The 23987-nt window shown below is 51.6% G+C and overlaps 2 protein-coding genes across 3 annotated transcripts in view; both read left to right on the top strand.

Annotated features, from left to right (window-relative positions):
* LOC116938018 (uncharacterized) overlaps positions 1–12188 on the top strand; it is a 26654-nt gene extending 14466 nt beyond the window's left edge. Inside the window, exons 4-5 of the mRNA XM_076057946.1 lie at positions 6597–8912; positions 12053–12188. Of these exons, the coding sequence (XP_075914061.1) occupies positions 6597–7684 (1088 nt within the window). The 3' untranslated portion in view covers positions 7685–8912; positions 12053–12188. The remainder of the gene's footprint in view (positions 1–6596; positions 8913–12052) is intronic.
* Positions 12189–12741: 553 nt separating this feature from the next.
* The window catches only part of LOC116938019 (uncharacterized), a 151445-nt gene continuing 140199 nt past the window's right edge, over positions 12742–23987 (top strand). The window contains exons 1-2 of one of the 2 annotated variants that reach the window (XM_076057836.1): positions 12742–19013; positions 23703–23804. The gene's annotated coding sequence lies outside the window, so the exon portion shown is untranslated. The other variant, XM_076057835.1, reaches the window with a different exon arrangement.

Genomic DNA, 23987 nt, shown 5'->3' with positions numbered 1-23987 from the left:
CACTCACCCACTCACTCACCCACTCACCCACCCACTCACTCACCAACTCACTCACCCACTCACCCACTCACCCACTCACCCACTCACTCACTCACTCACCCACTCACTCACCCACTCACTCACTCACTCACCCACTCACTCACTCACTCACCAACTCACCAACTCACCCACTCACTCACCCACTCACTCACTCACCAACTCACCAACTCACCCACTCACCCACTCACTCACCCACTCACTCACTCACTCACCCACTCACTCACCCACTCACCCACTCACCCACTCACTCACCCACCCACTCACTCACTCACTCACCCACCCACTCACCCACTCACCAACTCACTCCTCACCCACTCACCACTCACTCACCCACTCACCACTCACTCACTCAGTCACTCACCCACCCACTCACCCACTCACCCACTCACTCACTCACTCACCCACTCACCCACTCAATCACCCACTCACTAACTCACCCATTCACTCACCCACTCACTCACCCACCCACTCATTCACTCACTCAGTCACTCACTCACTCACCCACTCACTCACTCACTCAGTCACTCACTCACTAACCCACTCACTCACCCACTCACCACTCACTCACCCACTCACCAACTCACCCACCCACTCACTCACCAACTCACCCACTCACCCACTCAATCACCCACTCACTAACTCACCCATTCACTCACCCACTCACTCACCCACTCACTCACCCACTCACCCACCCACTTACTCACCCACCCACTCACTCACCAACTCACTCACTCACTCACCCACTCACTCACCCACTCACTCACCCACTCACTCACCAACTCACCAACTCACTCACTCACTCACCCACCCACTCACCCACTCACTCACCAACTCACTCACTCACCCACTCACCAACTCACCAACTCACCCACTCACCAACTCACCAACTCACCCACTCACCAACTCACCAACTCACCCAGTGTTGTTTACCCACCAACAGACCTGACCTGGTGGAAGTTTACTTGGCACTGATTCTCAAAGCCTTCATACAGAACGGACTCCTTCAGGTACTACCATAGACTACTACTATAGACTACACTACTATAGACTACTACTACTATAGACTACTACTACTATAGACTACACTACTATAGACTACTACTATAGACTACACTACTATAGACTACTACTACTATAGACTACTACTATAGACTACTACTGTAGACTACTACTATAGACTACACTACTATAGACTACTACTATAGACTACTACTACTATAGACTACACTACTATAGACTACTACTACTATAGACTACTACTATAGACTACTACTGTAGACTACTACTACTATAGACTACACTACTATAGACTACTACTACTATAGACTACTACTATAGACTACTACTACTATAGACTACTACTATAGACTACACTACTATAGACTACACTACTATAGACTACTACTACTATAGACTACTACTATAGACTACTACTGTAGACTACTACTACTATAGACTACTACTACTATAGACTACTACTACTATAGACTACTACTATAGACTACTACTACTATAGACTACTACTATAGACTACTACTACTATAGACTACTACTATAGACTACACTACTATAGACTACTACTATAGACTACTACTACTATAGACTACTACTATAGACTACTACTACTATAGACTACTACTACTATAGACTACTACTATAGACTACTACTACTATAGACTACTACTATAGACTACACTACTATAGACTACTACTATAGACTACTACTACTATAGACTACTACCATAGACTACTATAGACTACTACTATAGACTACTACTATAGACTACTACTACTATAGACTACTACTATAGACTACTACTACTATAGACTACTACTACTATAGACTACTACTATAGACTACTACTATAGACTACCTCTATAGACTACTACTACTATAGACTACTACTATAGACTACTACTACTATAGACTACTACTATAGACTACACTACTATAGACTACTACTATAGACTACACTACTATAGACTTCTACTACTATAGACTACTACTACTATAGACTACTACTACTATAGACTACTACTATAGACTACTACTATAGACTACTACTACTATAGACTACTACTACTATAGACTACTACTACTATAGACTACTACTATAGACTACTACTACTATAGACTACTACTACTATAGACTACTACTATAGACTACTACTACTATAGACTACTACTACTATAGACTACTACTACCATAGACTACTACTACCATAGACTACTACTACTATAGACTACTACTACTATAGACTACTACCATAGACTACTATTACTATAGACTACTACTACTATAGACTACTACTACTATAGACTACTACTACCATAGACTACTACTACTATAGACTACTACTACTATAGACTACTACTATAGACTACTACTACTATAGACTACTACTACTATAGACTACTACTACTATAGACTACTACTATAGACTACTACTATAGACTACTACTACTATAGACTACTACTACTATAGACTACTACTACTACTATAGACTACTACTACTACTATAGACCACTACTACTATAGACTACTACTACTATAGACCACTACTACTATAGACTATTACTACTATAGACTACACTACTATAGACTACTACTATAGACCACTACTACTATAGACTACACTACTATAGACTACTACTATAGACTACTACTACTATAGACTACTACTATAGACTACTACTATAGACTACTACTACTATAGACTACTACTACTATAGACTGGTAACATGTTGCCGTGATGATACAGACATTGGTGGAGGTGATCACTACGAGTGATGGAGATGTTTCTGTGCGAGCAACACTACTACTGGGAGAACTTCTGTACATGGTGAGGCCTTCTCACTCACCACTCACTCACCACTCACTCACCACTCACTCACTCACTCAGTCACTCACTCACTCAGTCACTCACTCACTCAGTCACTCACTCACTCACCACTCACTCACTCAGTCACTCACTCACTCACTCAGTCACTCACTCACTCACCACTCACTCACCACTCACTCACCACTCAGTCACTCACTCACCCACTCACTCACCACTCACTCACCCACTCAGTCACTCACTCACTCAGTCACTCACTCACTCAGTCACTCACTCACCACTCAGTCACTCACTCACCACTCACTCACCACTCACTCACCACTCACTCACTCACTCAGTCACTCACTCACTCAGTCACTCACTCACTCAGTCACTCACTCACTCACTCACCACTCACTCACCACTCACTCACCACTCAGTCACTCACTCACCCACTCACTCACCACTCACTAACCCACTCACTCACTCAGTCACTCACTCACTCACTCACCACTCACTCACCCACTCAGTCACTCAGTCACTCACTCACTCACTCACCCATTCACTCACTCACTCACCCACTCACTCACCCACTCACTCACTCACTCACCCACTCACTCACCCACTCACTCACTCACCACTCACTCACCACTCACTCACTCAGTCACTCACTCACTCACCACTCACTCACCCACTCACTCACTCACTCATTCACCCACTCACTCACTCACTCACCCACTCACTCACCCACTCACTCACTCACCACTCACTCACCACTCACTCACTCACCCACTCACCCACTCACTCACCACTCACTCACCACTCACTCACTCGCTCACTCACTCACCACTCACTCACCACTCACTCACCACTCTCACTCACCACTCACTCACCACTCACTCACCACTCACTCACTCACCACTCACTCACCACTCACTCACCACTCACTCACCACTCACTCACTCACTCAGTCACTCACTCACCCACTCACTCACTCACCACTCACACTCACCACTCACTCACCACTCACTCACCCACTCACTCACTCACCCACTCACTCACCACCCACTCACTCACCACTCACTCACCACTCACTCACTCACCACTCACTCACCACTCACTCACCACTCACTCACCACTCACTCACTCACTCAGTCACTCACTCACCCACTCACTCACTCACCACTCACACTCACCACTCACTCACCACTCACTCACCCACTCACTCACTCACCCACTCACTCACCACCCACTCACTCACTCACTCACCCACTCACTCACCCACTCACCCACCCACCCACTCACTCACTCACCCACCCACTCGTTCTTGCTGTTGTTATGGTTACCGTGGTGGTTACCTTGGTTACCGTGGTGGTTACCATGGTTACCGTGTGTGCGTTGCCAGGGCAACACCCTCCTGCCTCGGGAGATCTCTCAAGAAACTCACTGCCTCCCATCACTGGTGGAACAGGCGGCTGGAGATCAAGATCGTACTCGCAGGCAGTGAGTCAGTCACTCAGTCAGTCAGTCAGTGACTCAGTGAGTCACTCAGTCAGTCAGTCACTCAGTCAGTCAGTCACTCAGTCAGTCACTCAGTCAGTCACTCAGTCACTCAGTCAGTCACTCAGTCAGTCACTCAGTCAGTCACTCAGTCAGCCAGTCAGTCACTCACTCAGTCAGTCACTCAGTCAGCCAGTCAGTCACTCACTCAGTCAGTCACTCAGTCAGCCAGTCAGTCACTCAGTCACTCAGTCACTCACTCAGTCAGTCACTCAGTCAGTCAGTCACTCAGTCACTCAGTCAGCCAGTCAGTCACTCACTCAGTCAGTCACTCAGTCAGCCAGTCAGTCACTCAGTCACTCAGTCAGTCACTCAGTCACTCAGTCAGTCAGTCACTCAGTCACTCAGTCAGTCAGTCAGTCACTCAGTCAGTCACTCAGTCAGTTACTCAGTCACTCAGTCAGTCACTCAGTGAGTCACTCAGTCAGTCAGTCACTCAGTCACTCAGTCACTCAGTCAGTCAGTCACTCAGTCACTCAGTCAGTCAGTCAGTCAGTCACTCAGTCAGTCACTCAGTCAGTCAATCACTCAGTCACTCAGTCAGTCAGTCACTCATTCAGTCTGTCACTCAGTCACTCAGTCAGTCACTCAGTCAGTCTGTCACTCAGTCACTCAGTCAGTCACTCAGTCAGTTACTCAGTCACTCAGTCAGTCACTCAGTGAGTCACTCAGTCAGTCAGTCACTCAGTCACTCAGTCACTCAGTCACTCAGTCAGTCAGTCACTCAGTCACTCAGTCAGTCAGTCAGTCAGTCACTCAGTCAGTCACTCAGTCAGTCAATCACTCAGTCACTCAGTCAGTCAGTCACTCATTCAGTCTGTCACTCAGTCACTCAGTCAGTCACTCAGTCAGTCTGTCACTCAGTCACTCAGTCAGTCACTCAGTCAGTCACTCAGTCAGTCACACAGTCAGTCACTCAGTCAGTCTGTCACTCACTCAGGCAGTCACTCAGTCACTCAATCACTCAGTCACTCAGTCAGTCACTCAGTCACTCACTCACTCAGTTACTCACTCAGTCACTCAGTCAGTCACTCACTCACTCAGTCACTCACTCAGTCACTCACTCAGTCACTCACTCAGTCACTCAGTCACTCACTCACTCAGACAGTTACTCACTCAGTCAGTCACTCAGTCACTCAGTCACTCACTCAGTCACTCACTCAGTCAGCCAGTCAGTCACTCAGTCACTCAGTCAGTCACTCAGTCAGTCAGTGACTCAGTCAGTCAGTCACTCAGTCACTCACTCAGTCACTCACTCACTCAGTCACTCACTCACTCAGTCACTCACTCAGTCAGTCATTCAGTCAGTCAGTCAGTCAGTGACTCAGTCAGTCACTCAGTCAGTCACTCAGTCACTCAGTCACTCAGTCAGTCACTCAGTCAGTCAGTCACTCAGTCACTCACTCAGTCAGTCACTCAGTGAGTCACTCAGTCAGTCAGTCAGTCACTCAGTTAGTCAGTGACTCAGTCAGTCAGTCAGTCACTCAGTCAGTCAGTCACTCAGTCAGTCAGTCACTCAGTCACTCAGTCAGTCACTCAGTCAGTCACTCAGTCAGCCAGTCACTCACTCAGTCAGTCACTCAGTCAGCCAGTCAGTCACTCACTCAGTCAGTCACTCAGTCAGCCAGTCAGTCACTCACTCAGTCAGTCACTCACTCAGTCAGTCACTCACTCAGTCACGCAGACAGTGAGTCAGTCACTCAGTCAGTCAGTCAGTCACTCAGTCTGTCACTCAGTCACTCAGTCAGTCACTCAGTCAGTCTGTCACTCAGTCACTCAGTCAGTCACTCAGTCAGTCACTCAGTCAGTCACACAGTCAGTCACTCAGTCAGTCTGTCACTCACTCAGGCAGTCACTCAGTCACTCAATCACTCAGTCACTCAGTCAGTCACTCAGTCACTCACTCACTCAGTTACTCACTCAGTCACTCAGTCAGTCACTCACTCACTCAGTCACTCACTCAGTCACTCACTCAGTCACTCACTCAGTCACTCAGTCACTCACTCACTCACTCAGACAGTTACTCACTCAGTCAGTCACTCAGTCACTCAGTCACTCACTCAGTCACTCACTCAGTCAGTCAGTCACTCACTCAGTCAGTCACTCGCTCACTCAGTCAGGCAGTCACTCACTCAGTCACTCACTCAGTCACTCAGTCAGTCAGTCACTCAATGAGTCACTCAGTCAGTCAGTCAGGCAGTCACTCAGTCAGTCACTCAGTCAGTCACTCAGTCAGTCAGTCACTCAGTCAGTCACTCAGTCAGTCAGACAATCAGTCACTCAGTCACTCACTCAGTCACTCAGTCAGTCACTCAGGCAGTCAGTCAGTCAGACACTCAGTCACTCAGCCAGTCAGCCACTCAGTCAGTCACTCAGGCAGTCACTCAGGCAGTCACTCAGTCAGTCAGTCAGACACTCAGTCAGTCACTCAGGCAGTCAGTCACTCAGTCAGTCACTCAGTCAGTCACTCAGTCAGTCACTCAGTCAGTTACTCAGTCAGTCACTCAGTCAGTTACTCAGTCACTCAGTCAGTCAGTCAGTCACTCAGTCAGTCACTCAGTCAGTCACTCAGTCAGTCACTCAGTCACTCACTCAGTCACTCAGTCAGTCACTCAGGCAGTCAGTCAGTCAGACACTCAGTCACTCAGCCAGTCAGCCACTCAGTCAGTCACTCAGGCAGTCACTCAGTCAGTCAGTCAGTCAGTCAGACACTCAGTCACTCAGGCAGTCAGTCACTCAGTCAGTCACTCAGTCAGTCACTCAGTCAGTCACTCAGTCAGTCACTCAGTCACTCAGTCAGTCACTCAGTCAGTCACTCAGTCACTCAGTCAGTCACTCAGTCAGTCAGTCAGTCACTCAGTCAGTCACTCAGTCAGTCACTCACTCAGTCACTCAGTCAGTCAGTCACTCACTCACTCAGTCGCTCAGTCAGTCACTCAGGCAGTGAGTCATTCAGTCAGTCAGTTACTCAGTCAGTCAGTCACTCAGTCACTCAGTCAGTCACTCAGTCAGTCACTCAGGCAGTCACTCAGTCACTCAGTCAGTAACTCAGGCAGTCAGTCACTCAGTCAGTTACTCAGTCATTCACTCAGTCAGTCACTCAGTCAGTCAGTCACTCAGTCAGATACTCAGTCAGTCACTCAGTCACTCACTCAGTCACTCAGTCAGTCACTCAGGCAGTCAGTCAGTCACTCAATCAGTCAGTCACTCAGTCACTCAGTCAGTCAGTCAGTCACTCAGTCACTCACTCAGTCACTCACCTAGTCACTCACTCACCCAGTCACTCACCCAGTCACTCACTCACCCAGTCACTCACTCAGTCACTCACCCACTCAGTCACTCACTCAGTCACTCACCCACTCAGTCACTCACTCAGTCAGTCACTCAGTCAGTCAGTCACTCAGTCAGTCACTCAGTCAGTCACTCACTCAGTCACTCAGTCAGTCACTCAGTCAATCAGTCAGTCACTCACTCAGTCAGTCACTCAGGCAGTCACTCAGTCACTCAGTCAGTAACTCAGGCAGTCAGTCACTCAGTCAGTCACTCAGTCAGTCACTCAGTCAGATACTCAGTCAGTCACTCAGTCACTCACTCAGTCACTCAGTCAGTCACTCAGGCAGTCAGTCAGTCACTCAATCAGTCAGTCACTCAGTCAGTCACTCAGTCAGTCACTCAGTCAGTCAGTCACTCAGTCACTCACTCAGTCACTCACCTAGTCACTCACTCACCCAGTCACTCACCCAGTCACTCACTCACCCAGTCACTCACTCAGTCACTCACCCACTCAGTCACTCACTCAGTCACTCACCCACTCAGTCACTCACTCAGTCAGTCACTCAGTCAGTCACTCAGTCACTCAGTCAGTCACTCACTCAGTCACCCACTCAGTCACTCACTCAGTCACTCACCCACTCAGTCACTCACTCAGTCAGTCACTCAGTCAGTCAGTCAGTCACTCAGTCAGTCAGCCACTCAGTCAGTCACTCAGGCAGTCACGCAGGCAGTGAGTCACTCAGTCACTCAGTCAGTCACTCACTCAGTCAGTCACTCAGTCACTCAGGCAGTCAGTCACTCAGTCAGTCAGTCACTCAGTCACTCAGTCACTCAGTCAGTCATCCACCCACCCACCCACTCACCCACTCACTCACTCAGTCACTCACTCAGTCAGTCACTCAGTCAGTCACTCAGTCAGTCAGTCACTCAGTCAGTCACTCAGTCAGTCACTCAGGCAGTCAGTCAGTCACTCAGTCAGTCACTCAGTCACTCAGTCAGTCACTCAGTCACGCAGTCACTCACTCAGTCAGTCACTCAGTCAGTCACTCACTCAGTCAGTCAGTCACTCAGTGAGTCACTCAGTCAATCAGTCACTCAGTCAGTCAGCCAAGCAGTCACTCAGTCACTCAGTCACTCACTCAGTCAGTCACTCAGTCAGTCACTGTCTCCCGTCACTGATGGAACAGGTGGCTGGAGATCAGGATCGTACACGCAGGCAGTGAGTCAGTCAGTCAGTCACTCAGTCAGTCACTCAGTGATTCAGTCAGTCACTCACTCAGGCAGTCAGTCGCTCAGTCAGGCAGTCAGTCAGTCACTCAGTCACTCAGTCACTCACTCAGTCACTCAGTCAGTCAGTTGCTCAGTCACTCAGGCAGTCAGTGAGTTACTCACTCAGTGACTGAGTGAGTGACTGAGTGTCTGAGTGAGTGTCTGAGTGAGTGACTGAGTGAGTGATTGAGTGAGTGAGTGACTAAGTGAGTGTCTGATTGAGTGTCTAAGTGACCGAGTGACTGAGTGAGTGACTGAGTGACTGAGTGACTGAGTGAGTGACTGAGTGAGTGAGTGACTGAGTGAGTGACTGTGTGAGTGACTGTGTGAGTGAGTGACTGAGTGAGTGACTGTGTGAGTAACTGAGTGACTGGCTGAGTGAATGACTGAGTGACTGACTGAGTGAATGACTGACTGCCTGACTGAGTGACTGACTGACTGAGTGACTGACTGAGGGACTGAGTGACTGACTGAGTGACTGACTGCCTGAGTGAGTGACTGACTGCCTGAGTGAGTGACTGACTGACTGAGTGAGTATCTGAGTGAGTGACTGAGTGAGTGACTGAGTGACTGCCTGGCTGACTGACTGAGTGAGTATCTGAGTGAGTGACTGAGTGAGTGACTGAGTGACTGACTGAATGACTGACTGAGTGACTGCCTGAGCGACTGACTGAGTGAGTATCTGAGTGAGTGACTGAGTGAGTGACTGAGTGACTGACTGAGTGAGTATCTGAGTGAGTGACTGAGTGAGTGACTGAGTGACTGACTGACTGAGTGAGCGAGTGACTGACTGAGTGACTGAGTGAGTGACTGAGTGAGTGACTGACTGACTGAGTGACTGAGTGAGTGAGTGACTGAGTGAGTGACTGAGTGAGTGAGTGACTGAGTGAGTGACTGAGTGAGTGTCTGAGTGAGTAACTGAGTGACTGAATGAGTGACTGAGTGACTGAGTGAGTGTCTGAGTGAGTGACTTACTGAGTGACTGACTGACTGCGTGAGTGACTGAGTGAGTGACTGAGTGAGTGACTGACTGAGTATCTGAGTGAGTGACTGAGTGAGTGAGTGACTGATTGACTGACTGAGTGACTGACTGAGTGACTGCCTGAGCGACTGACTGAGTGAGTATCTGAGTGAGTATCTGAGTGAGTGACTGAGTGAGTGACTGAGTGACTGACTGAGTGACTGACTGAGTGACTATCTGAGTGAGTGACTGAGTGAGTGACTGAGTGAGTGACTGAGTGAGTGACTGACTGACTGAGTGAGCGAGTGACTGACTGAGTGAGTGACTGAGTGAGTGACTGACTGACTGAGTGAGTGACTGAGTGACTGAGTGACTGAGTGAGTGAGTGACTGAGTGAGTGACTGAGTGACTGACTGAGTTACTGACTGAGTGACTGAGTGAGTGTCTGAGTGAGTAACTGAGTGACTGAGTGAGTGACTGACTGACTGAGTGAGTGTCTGAGTGAGTGACTGACTTACTGAGTGAGTGACTGACTGACTGCGTGAGTGACTGAGTGAGTGACTGACTGACTGAGTGACTGCGTGATTGACTGAGTGAGTATCTGAGTGAGTGACTGAGTGAGTGACTGACTGAGTGAGTATCTGAGTGAGTGACTGAGTGAGTGACTGAGTTACTGACTGAGTGACTGACTGAGTGAGTATCTGAGTGAGTGACTGAGTGAGTGACTGAGTGAGTTACTGAGTGAGTGACTGACTGACTGAGTGAGCGAGTGACTGACTGAGTGACTGAGTGACTGACTGAGTGAGTAACTGTCTGAGTGACTGACTGACTGAGTGACTGACTGAGTGACTGAATGAGTGTCTGAGTGAGTAACTGAGTGACTGAGTGAGTGACTGACTGAGTGAGTGTCTGAGTGAGTGACTGACTTACTGAGTGAGTGACTGACTGACTGCGTGAGTGACTGAGTGAGTGACTGAGTGACTGACTGAGTGACTGCCTGAGTGACTGACTGAGTGAGTATCTGAGTGAGTGACTGAGTGAGTGACTGAGTTACTGACTGACTGACTGAGTGAGTATCTGAGTGAGTGACTGAGTGAGTGACTGAGTGAGTGATTGAGTGAGTGACTGACTGACTGATTGAGCGAGTGACTGACTGAGTGACTGAGTGAGTGACTGAGTGAGTGAGTGAGTGACTGACTGACTGACTGAGTGAGTGACTGAGTGAGTGACTGAGTGAGTGACTGAGTGAGTAACTGAGTGACTGAGTGACTGACTGACTGAGTGAGTGACTGAGTGAGTGTCTGAGTGAGTAACTGAGTGACTGAGTGAGTGATTGAGTGACTGAGTGAGTGTCTGAGTGAGTGACTGACTTACTGAGTGAGTGACTGAGTGAGTGACTGAGTGACTGAGTGAGTGTCTGAGTGAGTGACTGACTTACTGAGTGAGTGACTGACTGAGTTACTGAGTGACTGAGTGACTGACCGACTTACTGACTGAGTGACTGACTGACTGAGTGAGTGTCTGAGTGACTGACTGAGTGACTGACTGACTGACTGAGTGACTGACTGACTGACTGAGTGAGTGTCCAACCGGGCGACCGACTGACCTTTCTCTTTTACCCCTCCTCACCCCCCCCCCCACCCTCACCACCACCACCATCACCACCACCCCTCACCGCTCACCCCCACCATCACCACCACCATCACCACTCCTCACCACCACCACCACCACCACTCCTCACCCTCACCACCACCCTCACCACCACCACCACTCACCACCGCCACTCATCACCCTCACCGCCACTCCTCACCCTCACCACCACCCTCACCACCGCTCACCACCACCACCACTCACCACCACTCACCACCACCACTCCTCACCCTCACCACCCTCACCACCACCCTCACCACCACCACTCACCACCACCACCACCACTCACCACTCACCACCACTCACCACCACCACCACCACCACTCACCATCACCACCACCACCACTCACCATCACCATCACCACCACCACTCCTCACCCTCACCACCACTCCTCACCCTCACCACCACCACTCCTCACCCTCACCACCACCCTCACCACCACTCACCACCACCACTCACCACCACCGCTCAACCCCAGGCGAGCCTGCCTGGCCATCTCTCGCCTGCAGCGTCTCCACTCCCTCCACCGACGTAGGCCAAAGCCTAACAGCCTCTACCTGGATGCCCTCCTCACCCGCTCGCTCACCTCCGCTCACCACCACGCTCACCACCACGCTCACCGCCACCACCACCACCAGCAGCACCAGCAGCGCCATCAGCAGCACCAGCAGCATCAGCATCAGCAGCAGCATCATCATCATCATCAGCAGCTGATGTCCGGCCAGCAGGGTTCGCTAGGCCGGCCCTGGGCCCACCACCACCACCACCACCACTACTCATCCTACACCACCTCGCCCGGATTGGCGCTAGGCGCTCACCATCACGGGCAGGCGGTGAAGGCCTTGCTGCCTCCCAAGGTGAGCGGTCAGGTCAATAGGTCAGTAGGTCGGTCAGTCAGTAGGTCAGTCAGTCACTCGGTCAGTCACTTGGTCAGTCAGTTGGTCAGTCACTTGGTCAGTCACTTGGTCAGTCACTTGGTCAGTCACTTGGTCGGTCACTTGGTCAGTCACCCGCCCAGCCAGCAGGGCTGGCTAGGCCGGCCCTGGGCCCACCACCACCACCACTACTCATCCTACACCACCTCGCCCGGACTGGCGCTAGGCGCTCACCATCACGGGCAGGCGGTGAAGGCCTTGCTGCCTCCCAAGGTGAGCGGTCAGTAGGTCAGTAGGTCAGTCGGTCAGTCAGTCGGTCAGTCAGTCAGTCACTTGGTCAGTCGATCAGTCACTTGGTCAGTCGATCAGTCGTTCGGTCACTTGGTCACTTGGTCGGTCGGTCGGTCGGTCGATCCGTCGGTCAGTCAGTCAGTCGCTCAGTCAATCAGTCAGTCAGTCAGTCGCTCAGTCACTTGGTCAGTCACTTGGTCAGTCAGTTGGTCAGTCACTTGGTCAGTCACTTAGTCACTTGGTCAGTCACTTGGTCAGTCACTTGGTCAGTCACTTGGTCAGTCACTTGGTCAGTCAGTCGGTCAGTCACTTGGTCAGTCACTTGGTCAGTCAGTCAGTCAGTCAGTAGGTCAGTCAGTCACTCGGTCTGTCGGTTAGTCACTTGGTCACTCGGTCACTCGGTCAGTCAGTCGGTCGATCCGTCGGTCAGGCAGTCAGTCGCTCAGTCAATCAGTCAGTCGGTCAGTCACTTGGTCAGTCAGTTGGTCAGTCAGTCGGTCAGTCACTTGGTCAGTCACTTGGTCAGTTAGTTGGTCAGTCACTTGGTCAGTCACTTGGTCAGTCAGTTGGTCAGTCACTTGGTCAGTCAGTTGGTCAGTCAGTTGGTCAGTCACTTGGTCAGTCACTTGGTCAGTTAGTTGGTCAGTCACTTGGTCAGTCACTTGGTCAGTTAGTTGGTCAGTCACTTGGTCAGTCACTTGGTCAGTCAGTTGGTCAGTCACTTGGTCAGTCAGTTGGTCAGTCAATCAGTCACTTGGTCAGTCACTTGGTCAGTCAGTCGGTCAGTCACTTGGTCAGTCACTTGGTCAGTCAGTCAGTCACTTGGTCAGTCACTTGGTCAGTCACTTGGTCAGTCACTTGGTCAGTCACTTTGTCAGTCGGTTAGTCACTCGGTCAGTCACTTGGTCAGTCAGTCGCTCAGTCAATCAGTCGCTTGGTCAGTCACTTGGTCAGTCACTTGGTCAGTCACTTGGTCAGTCAGTCGGTCAGTCACTTGGTCAGTCACTTGGTCAGTCAGTCGGTCAGTCAGTCGGTCAGTCACTTGGTCAGTCAGTTGGTCAGTCACTTGGTCAGTCACTTGGTCAGTCAGTCGGTCACTTGGTCAGTCACTTGGTCAGTTAGTTGGTCAGTCACTTGGTCAGTCACTTGGTCAGTTAGTTGGTCAGTCACTTGGTCAGTCACTTGGTCAGTCAGTTGGTCAGTCACTTGGTCAGTCAGTTGGTCAGTCAATCAGTCACTTGGTCAGTCACTTGGTCAGTCAGTCGGTCAGTCACTTGGTCAGTCACTTGGTCAGTCAGTCAGTCACTTGGTCAGTCACTTGGTCAGTCACTTGGTCAGTCACTTGGTCAGTCACTTTGTCAGTCGGTTAGTCACTCGGTCAGTCACTTGGTCAGTCAGTCGCTCAGTCAATCAGTCGCTTGGTCAGTCACTTGGTCAGTCACTTGGTCAGTCACTTGGTCAGTCAGTCGGTCAGTCACTTGGTCAGTCACTTGGTCAGTCAGTCGGTCAGTCAGTCGGTCAGTCACTTGGTCAGTCAGTTGGTCAGTCACTTGGTCAGTCACTTGGTCAGTCAGTCGGTCACTTGGTCAGTCACTTGGTCAGTCACTTGGTCAGTCACTTGGTCAGTCACTTGGTCAGTCAGTCAATCAGTCACTTGGTCAGTCACTTGGTCAGTCACTTGGTCAGTCACTTGGTCAGTCACTTGGTCAGTCAGTTGGTCAGTCACTTGGTCAGTCACTTGGTCAGTCACTCGGTCACTTGGTCAGTCAGTCGGTCAGTCAGTCGATCAGTCGGTCAGTCACTCGGTCATTCGGTCAGTCAGTCAGTTGGTCAGTCACTCGGTCAGTCAATTGCTCAGTCAATCAGTCACTTGGTCAGTCACTTGGTCAGTCGCTTGGTCAGTCACTTGGTCAGTCAGTCGATCAGTCACTTGATCAGTCACTTGGTCAGTCAGTTGGTCAGTCACTTGGTCAGTCACTTGGTCAGTCACTTGGTCAGTCGCTTGGTCAGTCACTTGGTCAGTCACTTGGTCAGTCACTTGGTCAGTCAGTCACTTGGTCAGTCACTTGGTCGGTCACTTGGTCAGTCAGTTGGTCAGTCACTTGATCAGTCACTTGGTCAGTCGCTTGGTCAGTCACTTGGTCAGTCAGTTGGTCAGTCACTTGGTCAGTCACTTGGTCAGTCACTTGGTCAGTCGCTTGGTCAGTCACTTGGTCAGTCACTTGGTCAGTCACTTGGTCAGTCAGTCGCTCAGTCACTTGGTTAGTCAGTCGGTCAGTCAGTCGGTCAGTCAGTTGGTCGGTCAGTCGCTTGGTCAGTCACTTGGTCAGTCAGTTGGTCAGTCACTTGGTCAGTCACTTGTTCAGTCACTTGGTCAGTCAGTCGCTCAGTCAATCAGTCACTTGGTCAGTCACTTGGTCAGTCAGTTGGTCAGTCACTTGGTCAGTCCGGACTGGCGCTAGGCGCTCACCATCACGGGCAGGCGGTGAAGGCCTTGCTGCCTCCCAAGGTGAGCGGTCAGTAGGTCAGTAGGTCAGTAGGTCAGTCAGTCAGTAGGTCAGTCAGTCACTTGGTCAGTCAGTCACTTGGTCATTCGGTCGGTCAGTCGATCAGTCAGTCACTCGGTCGGTCGGTCGATCGATCCGTCGGTCAGTCAATCAGTCGGTCAGTCGCTCAGTCAATCAGTCACTTGGTCAGTCACTTGGTCAGTCACTTGGTCAGTCAGTTGGTCAGTCACTTCGTCAGTCACTTGGTCAGTCACTTGGTCAGTCACTTGGTCAGTCAGTTGGTCAGTCACTTGGTCAGTCACTTGGTCAGTCGCTTGGTCAGTCACTTGGTCAGTCAGTTGGTCAGTCACTTGGTCAGTCACTTGGTCAGTCACTTGGTCAGTCACTTGGTCAGTCACTTGGTCAGTCAGTCGGTCAGTCACTTGGTCAGTCAATCAGTCACTTGGTCAGTCACTTGGTCAGTCACTTGGTCAGTCACTCGGTCAGTCACTTGGTCAGTCACTTGGTCAGTCGCTTGGTCAGTCACTTGGTCAGTCACTTAGTCAGTCGGTCAGTCACTTGGTCAGTCACTTGGTCAGTCACTTGGTCAGTCAGTTGGTCAGTCACTTGGTCAGTCACTTGGTCAGTCACTTGGTCAGTCGCTTGGTCAGTCAGTTGGTCAGTCACTTGGTCAGTCACTTGGTCAGTCACTTGGTCAGTCACTTGGTCGGTCACTTGGTCGGTCACCCACCCAGCCAGCAGGGCTGGCTAGGCCGGCCCTGGGCCCACCACCACCACCACTACTCATCCTACACCACCTCGCCCGGACTGGCGCTAGGCGCTCACCATCACGGGCAGGCGGTGAAGGCCTTGCTGCCTCCCAAGGTGAGCGGTCAGTAGGTCAGTAGGTCAGTCAGTTGGTCAGTCAGTCAGTAGGTCAGTCACTTGGTCAGTCAGTTGGTCAGTCACTTGGTCAGTCAGTTGGTCAGTCGCTTGGTCAGTCGCTTGGTCAGTCACTTGGTCAGTCAGTCGGTCAGTCACTTGGTCAGTCACTTGGTCAGTCAGTCGGTCAGTCACTTGGTCAGTCAGTTGGTCAGTCACTTGGTCAGTCACTTGGTCAGTCAGTTGGTCAGTCAGTCGGTCAGTCACTTGGTCAGTCACTTGGTCAGTCACTTGGTCAGTCACTTGGTCAGTCAGTTGGTCAGTCACTTGGTCAGTCACTTGGTCAGTCGGTCAGTCGGTCGATCCATCGGTCAGTCAGTCAGTCGGTCAGTCACTCCATCAGTCAGTCGCTCAGTCCATCAGTCACTTGGTCAGTCACTTGGTCAGTCAGTCGCTCAGTCACTTGGTCAGTCAGTTGGTCAGTCAGTCAATCAGTCACTTGGTCAGTCACTTGGTCAGTCACTTGGTCAGTCAGTCGCTCAGTCACTTGGTCAGTCACTTGGTCAGTCAGTCACTCGGTCAGTCGGTCAGTCAGTCACCCACCCAGCCAGCAGGGTTCGCTAGGCCGGCCCTGGGCCCACCACCACCACCACCACCACTACTCATCCTACACCACCTCGCCCGGCCTGGTGCTAGGCGCTCACCATCACGGGCAGGCGGTGAAGGCCTTGCTGCCTCCCAAGGTGAGCGGTCAGTAGGTCAGTAGGTCAGTAGGTCAGTCAGTCAGTAGGTCAGTCACTTGGTCAGTCACTTGGTCAGTCAGTCGGTCAGTCAGTCACTCGGTCAGTCAGTCACTCGGTCAGTCAGTTAGTCGGTCACTTGGTCAGTCACTTGGTCAGTCACTTGGTCAGTCACTTGGTCAGTCACTTGGTCAGTCAGTTGGTCAGTCGCTTGGTCAGTCACTTGGTCAGTCGCTTGGTCAGTCGCTTGGTCAGTCACTTGGTCAGTCACTTGGTCAGTCACTTGGTCAGTCACTTGGTCAGTCAGTTGGTCAGTCACTTGGTCAGTCACTTGGTCAGTCACTTGGTCAGTCACTTGGTCAGTCAGTCAATCAGTCACTTGGTCAGTCACTTGGTCAGTCACTTGGTCAGTCGCTTGGTCAGTCAGTCGGTCAGTCACTTGGTCAGTCAGTCGGTCAGTCACTTGGTCAGTCACTCGGTCAGTCAGTCGGTCACTTGATCAGTCAATCAGTCGGTCGGTCAGTCAGTCAGTCACTTGGTCAGTCACTTGGTCAGTCAGTTGGTCAGTCACTTGGTCAGTCAGTTGGTCAGTCACTTAGTCAGTCGGTCAGTCACTTGGTCAGTCACCCACCCAGCCAGCAGGGCTGGCTAGGCCGGCCCTGGGCCCACCACCACCACCACTACTCATCCTACACCACCTCGCCCGGACTGGCGCTAGGCGCTCACCATCACGGGCAGGCGGTGAAGGCCTTGCTGCCTCCCAAGGTGAGCGGTCAGTAGGTCAGTAGGTCAGTAGGTCAGTCAGTCAGTAGGTCAGTCACTTGGTCAGTCACTTGGTCAGTCAGTCGGTCAGTCAGTCACTCGGTCAGTCAGTCACTCGGTCAGTCAGTTAGTCGGTCACTTGGTCAGTCACTTGGTCAGTCACTTGGTCAGTCACTTGGTCAGTCACTTGGTCAGTCAGTTGGTCAGTCGCTTGGTCAGTCACTTGGTCAGTCGCTTGGTCAGTCGCTTGGTCAGTCACTTGGTCAGTCACTTGGTCAGTCACTTGGTCAGTCACTTGGTCAGTCACTTGGTCAGTCACTTGGTCAGTCACTTGGTCAGTCACTTGGTCAGTCACTTGGTCAGTCAGTCAATCAGTCACTTGGTCAGTCACTTGGTCAGTCACTTGGTCAGTCAGTCGGTCAGTCAGTCACTCGGTCAGTCAGTCACTCGGTCAGTCAGTTAGTCGGTCACTTGGTCGGTCACTTGGTCAGTCACTTGGTCAGTCAGTCGGTCAGTCAGTCGGTCAGTCAGTCGGTCAGTCACTTGGTCAGTCACTTGGTCAGTCAGTTGGTCGGTCAGTTGGTCAGTCACTTGGTCAGTCACTTGGTCAGTCACTTGGTCAGTCACTTGGTCACCCACCCACCCAGCCAGCAGGGCTGGCTAGGCCGGCCCTGGGCCCACCACCACCACCACTACTCATCCTACACCACCTCGCCCGGACTGGCGCTAGGCGCTCACCATCACGGGCAGGCGGTGAAGGCCTTGCTGCCTCCCAAGGTGAGCGGTCAGTCGGTCAGTAGGTCAGTAGGTCAGTCAGTCAGTAGGTCAGTCAGTCACTTGGTCAGTCAGTCACTTGGTCATTCGGTCGGTCAGTCGATCAGTCAGTCACTCGGTCGGTCGGTCGATCGATCCGTTGGTCAGTCAATCAGTCGGTCAGTCACTCAGTCAATCAGTCACTTGGTCAGTCACTTGGTCAGTCACTTGGTCAGTCACTTGGTCAGTCAGTTGGTCAGTCACTTGGTCAGTCACTTGGTCAGTCAGTCGGTCAGTCACTTGGTCAGTCACTTGGTCGGTCACTTGGTCGGTCAGTCGGTCAGTCACTTGGTCAGTCACTTGGTCAGTCACTTGGTCAGTCAGTCGGTCAGTCAGTCACTCGGTCAGTCAGTCACTCGGTCAGTCAGTTAGTCGGTCACTTGGTCGGTCACTTGGTCAGTCACTTGGTCAGTCACTTGGTCAGTCACGTGGTCAGTCACTTGGTCAGTCACCCACCCAGCCAGCAGGGCTGGCTAGGCCGGCCCTGGGCCCACCACCACCACCACTACTCATCCTACACCACCTCGCCCGGACTGGCGCTAGGCGCTCACCATCACGGGCAGGCGGTGAAGGCCTTGCTGCCTCCCAAGGTGAGCGGTCAGTCGGTCAGTAGGTCAGTAGGTCGGTCAGTCAGTCACTTGGTCAGTCGATCAGTCACTTGGTCAGTCGATCAGTCGTTCGGTCACTTGGTCACTCGGTCGATCCGTCGGTCGATCCGTCGGCCAGTCAGTCAGTCGCTCAGTCAATCAGTCAGTCGGTCAGTCACTTGGTCAGTCACTTGGTCAGTCACTTGGTCAGTCAGTTGGTCAGTCACTTGGTCAGTCACTTGGTCAGTCACTTGGTCAGTCACTTGGTCAGTCAGTCGGTCAGTCACTTGGTCAGTCACTTGGTCAGTCACTTGGTCGGTCAGTTGGTCAGTCACTTGGTCAGTCAGTTGGTCAGTCACTTGGTCAGTCAGTCACTTGGTCAGTCACTTGGTCAGTCAGTCAGTCAGTCGGTCAGTCACTTGGTCAGTCACTTGGTCAGTCACTTGGTCAGTCACATGGTCAGTCACTTGGTCAGTCACTTGGTCAGTCACTTGGTCAGTCAGTTGGTCAGTCACTTGGTTGGTCGGTCGGTCGCTCAGTCAGTCACTTGGTCATTCGGTCGGTCACTTCATCAGTCGGTCGATCCGTCGGTCAGTCACTCGGTCAGTCAGTCAGTCACTCGGTCAGTCAGTCAGTTAGTCGGTCAGTCACTTGGTCAGTCGGTCGATCCGTCGATCAGTCAGTCAGTCGGTCAGTCACTCCGTCAGTCAGTCGCTCAGTCAATCAGTCACTTGGTCAGTCGCTTGGTCAGTCACTTGGTCAGTCAGTTGGTCAGTCACTAGGTCAGTCACTTGGTCAGTTGCTTGGTCAGTCACTTGGTCGGTCACTTGGTCAGTCAGTTGGTCAGTCACTTGGTCAGTCACTTGGTCAGTCACTTGGTCAGTCGGTCGGTCAGTCGATCAGTCAGTCACTCGGTCAGTCAGTCACTCGGTCAGTCAGTTAGTCGGTCAGTCACTTGGTCAATCGGTCAGTCGGTCGATCCGTCGGTCAGTCAGTCAATCGGTCAGTCACTCTGTCAGTCAGTCGCTCAGTCAATCAGTCACTTGGTCAATCAGTTGGTCAGTCACTTGGTCAGTCACTTGGTCAGTCACTTGGTCGGTCACTCGGTCAGTCACTTGGTCAGTCACTTGGTCGGTCACTTGGTCAGTCACTTGGTCAGTCACTTGGTCAGTCAGTTGGTCAGTCACTTGGTCAGTCACTTGGTCAGTCAGTCGGTCAGTCAGTCGGTCAGTCACTTGGTCAGTCACTTGGTCAGTCACTTGGTCAGTCAGTTGGTCAGTCACTTGGTCAGTCACTTGGTCAGTCACTTGGTCAGTCAGTCGGTCAGTCACTTGGTCGGTCACTTGGTCAGTCACTTGGTCAGTCACTTGGTCAGTCACTTGGTCAGTCAGTCGGTCAGTCACTTGGTCAGTCACTTGGTCGGTCACTTGGTCAGTCACTTGGTCAGTCACTTGGTCGGTCACTTGGTCAGTCACTTGGTCAGTCAGTCGGTCAGTCACTTGGTCAGTCACTTGGTCAGTCACTTGGTCGGTCACTTGGTCAGTCACTTGGTCAGTCACTTGGTCAGTCGCTTGGTCAGTCACTTTGTCAGTCACTTGGTCAGTCACTTGGTCAGTCACTCGGTCACTCACTTGGTCAGTCACTTGGTCAGTCACTTGGTCAGTCACTTAGTCAGTCACTTAGTCAGTCACTTGGTCAGTCACTTAGTCACTTGGTCAGTCACTTGGTCAGTCACTTGGTCAGTCACTTGGTCAGTCACTTGGTCAGTCACTTGGTCAGTCAGTCAGTCAGTCACTTGGTCAGTCACTTGGTCAGTCAGTCAGTCAGTCAGTTGGTCAGTCACTTGGTCAGTCACTTGGTCAGTCAGTCAGTCAGTCACTTGGTCAGTCACTTGGTCAGTCACTTGGTCAGTCACTTGGTCAGTTAGTCGGTCAGTCACTTGGTCAGTCACTTAGTCAGTCACTTGGTCAGTCACTTGGTCAGTCACTTGGTCAGTCGCTTGGTCAGTCACTTGGTCAGTCACTTGGTCAGTCACTTGGTCAGTCACTTGGTCAGTCAGTCACTTGGTCAGTCACTTGGTCAGTCACTTGGTCAGTCACTTGGTCAGTCACTTGGTCAGTCACTTGGTCAGTCGCTTGGTCAGTCACTTGGTCAGTCACTTGGTCAGTCAGTTAGTCGGTCAGTCAATCAGTCAGTCGGTCAGTCACTTGGTCAGTAACTTGGTCAGTCAGTTGGTCAGTCGCTTGGTCAGTTGCTTGGTCAGTCACTTGGTCAGTCACTTGGTCAGTCACTTGGTCAGTCACTTGGTCAGTCAGTTAGTCGGTCAGTCACCTGGTCAGTCAGTCGCTCAGTCAATCAGTCACTTGGTCAGTCGCTTGGTCAGTCACGTGGTCAGTCACTTGGTCAGTCAGTTGGTCAGTCACTTGGTCAGTCACTTGGTCAGTCACTCTGTCAGTCAGTCGCTCAGTCAATCAGTCACTTGGTCAGTCACTTGGTCAGTCACTTGGTCAGTCACTCTGTCAGTCAGTCGCTCAGTCAATCAGTCACTTGGTCAGTCACTTGGTCAGTCACTTGGTCAGTCACTTGGTCAGTCACTTGGTCAGTCGGTCAGTCAGTTGGTCAGTCACTTGGTCAGTCAGTTGGTCAGTCACTTGGTCAGTCACTCGGTCAGTCACTTGGTCAGTCACCCGCCCAGCCAGCAGGGCTGGCTAGGCCGGCCCTGGGCCCACCACCACCACCACTACTCATCCTACACCACCTCGCCCGGCCTGGTGCTAGGCGCTCACCATCACGGGCAGGCGGTGAAGGCCTTGCTGCCTCCCAAGGTGAGCGGTCAGTAGGTCAGTAGGTCAGTCGGTCAGTCAGTCAGTCACTTGGTCAGTCAGTCAGTCACTTGGTCAGTCGGTCAGTCGGTCGATCCGTCGGTCAGTCAGTCAGTCGCTCAGTCAATCAGTCAGTCGGTCAGTCACTTGGTCAGTCACTTGGTCAGTCACTTGGTCAGTCACTTGGTCAGTCACTTGGTCGGTCAGTTGGTCAGTCACTTGGTCAGTCACTTGGTCAGTCAGTTGGTCAGTCACTTGGTCAGTCAGTCACTTGGTCAGTCACTTGGTCAGTCAGTCGGTCAGTCACTTGGTCAGTCACTTGGTCAGTCAGTCGGTCAGTCAGTTGGTCAGTCACTTGGTCATTCGGTCGGTCACTTCATCAGTCGGTCGATCCGTCGGTCAGTCACTCCGTCAGTCAGTCGCTCAGTCAATCAGTCACTTGGTCAGTCACTTGGTCAGTCACTTGGTCGGTCGGTCAGTCGATCAGTCGGTCAGTCAGTCACTCGGTCAGTCACTCGGTCGGTCAGTCGGTCGGTCAGTCCGTCAGTCAGTCGATCAGTCAGTCAGTCGGTCAGTCACTCGGTCGGTCGGTCGGTCAGTTAGTCAGTCAGTCAGTCAGTCAGTCGATCAGTCGGTCGGTCGCTCGGTCAGTCGGTCAGTCGGTGGGTCGGTCAGTCAGTCAGTTAGTCGGTCAGTCACTTGGTCAGTCAGTCAGTTGGTCGATCCGTTGGTCAGTCAGTCGGTCAGTCACTTGGTCAGTCAGTCGCTCAGTCAATCAGTCAGTCGGTCAGTCACTCGGTCAGTCGGTCAGTCAGTCACTCGGTCAGTCAGTCAGTTAGTCGGTCAGTCACTTGGTCAGTCGGTCGATCCGTCGGTCAGTCAGTCAGTCGGTCAGTCACTCCGTCAGTCAGTCGCTCAGTCAAGCAGTCACTTGGTCAGTCACTTGGTCAGTCAGTTGGTCAGTCAGTTAGTTAGACGGTTAATCGGTCAATCGGTCAGTCGGTCGGTCAGTTGGTCACTCGGTCAGTCGGTCTGTCAGTCGGTCGGTCAGTCACTTGGTCAGTCGGTCAGTCGGTGGGTCACTTGGTCAGTCAGTCAGTCGGTCGGTCACTTGGTCAGTCAGTTAGTCGGTCGGTCACTTGGTCAGTCACTCGGCCAGTTGGTCAGTCGGTTGGTCGGTCAGTCACTCAGTCAGCCGCTGAGTGAGTAACTTACTGACTGCCTGAGCAAGTGACTCAGTGAGTGAGTGAGTGACTGAGCGAGTGACTCAGTGAGTGAGTGAGTGACTGAGCGAGTGACTCAGTGAGTGAGTGACTGAGTGACTGACTGAGTAACTGAGTGACTGAGTGACTGGCTGAGTGAGTGAGTGACTGACTGAGTGACTGAGTGAGTGACTGAGTGAGTGAATGACTGAGTGAGTGACTGAGTAAGTGACTGAGTGATTGACTGAGTGACTGAGTGACTGGCTGAGTGACTGACTGACTGACTGAGTGGCTGACTGAGTGACTGGCTGAGTGACTGGCTGAGTGACTGAGTGACTGAGTGACTGAGTGAGTGACTGAGTGACTGAGTGAGTGACTGAGTGACTGACTGAGTGACTGAGTGAGTGACTGAGTGGCTGACTGAGTGACTGAGTGACTGAGTGAGTGACTGAGTGACTGAGTGAGTGACTGAGTGACTGAGTGAGTGACTGAGTGAGTGACTGAGTGACTGACTGAGTGACTGAGTGAGTGACTGAGTGGCTGACTGAGTGACTGAGTGACTGAGTGAGTGACTGAGTGACTGACTGAGTGACTGAGTGACTGAGTGAGTGACTGAGTGACTGAGTGAGTGACTGAGTGACTGACTGAGTGACTGTGTGTGGCTACAGGAGGTGGATGAGGCGGTGCTACAGGCACTGAGGGACACAGGAGTACTGTCCAACCCGAACCACCTTCAGTGGAACTGGGACCTCATTCGTACTCTTCTCAAGGTGATGACTCACACACAGAGACAGACATACACACACAGACACACACACACAGACACACACAGACACACACACACAGACACACACACACAGACACACACACACAGACACACACACACACAGACACACACACACACACACAGACACACAGACACACACACACAGACACACACACACACAGACACA

This window comes from Petromyzon marinus, chromosome 85 (genome assembly GCF_048934315.1).
Source record: "Petromyzon marinus isolate PM22_M1 ecotype Great Lakes invasive population chromosome 85, UKy_Petmar_22M1.pri1.0, whole genome shotgun sequence".
NCBI lineage: Eukaryota > Metazoa > Chordata > Hyperoartia > Petromyzontiformes > Petromyzontidae > Petromyzon > Petromyzon marinus.
The sequence above is the reverse complement of the archived record's forward strand: the minus strand, read 5'-3'. Positions and strand labels throughout refer to the sequence as shown.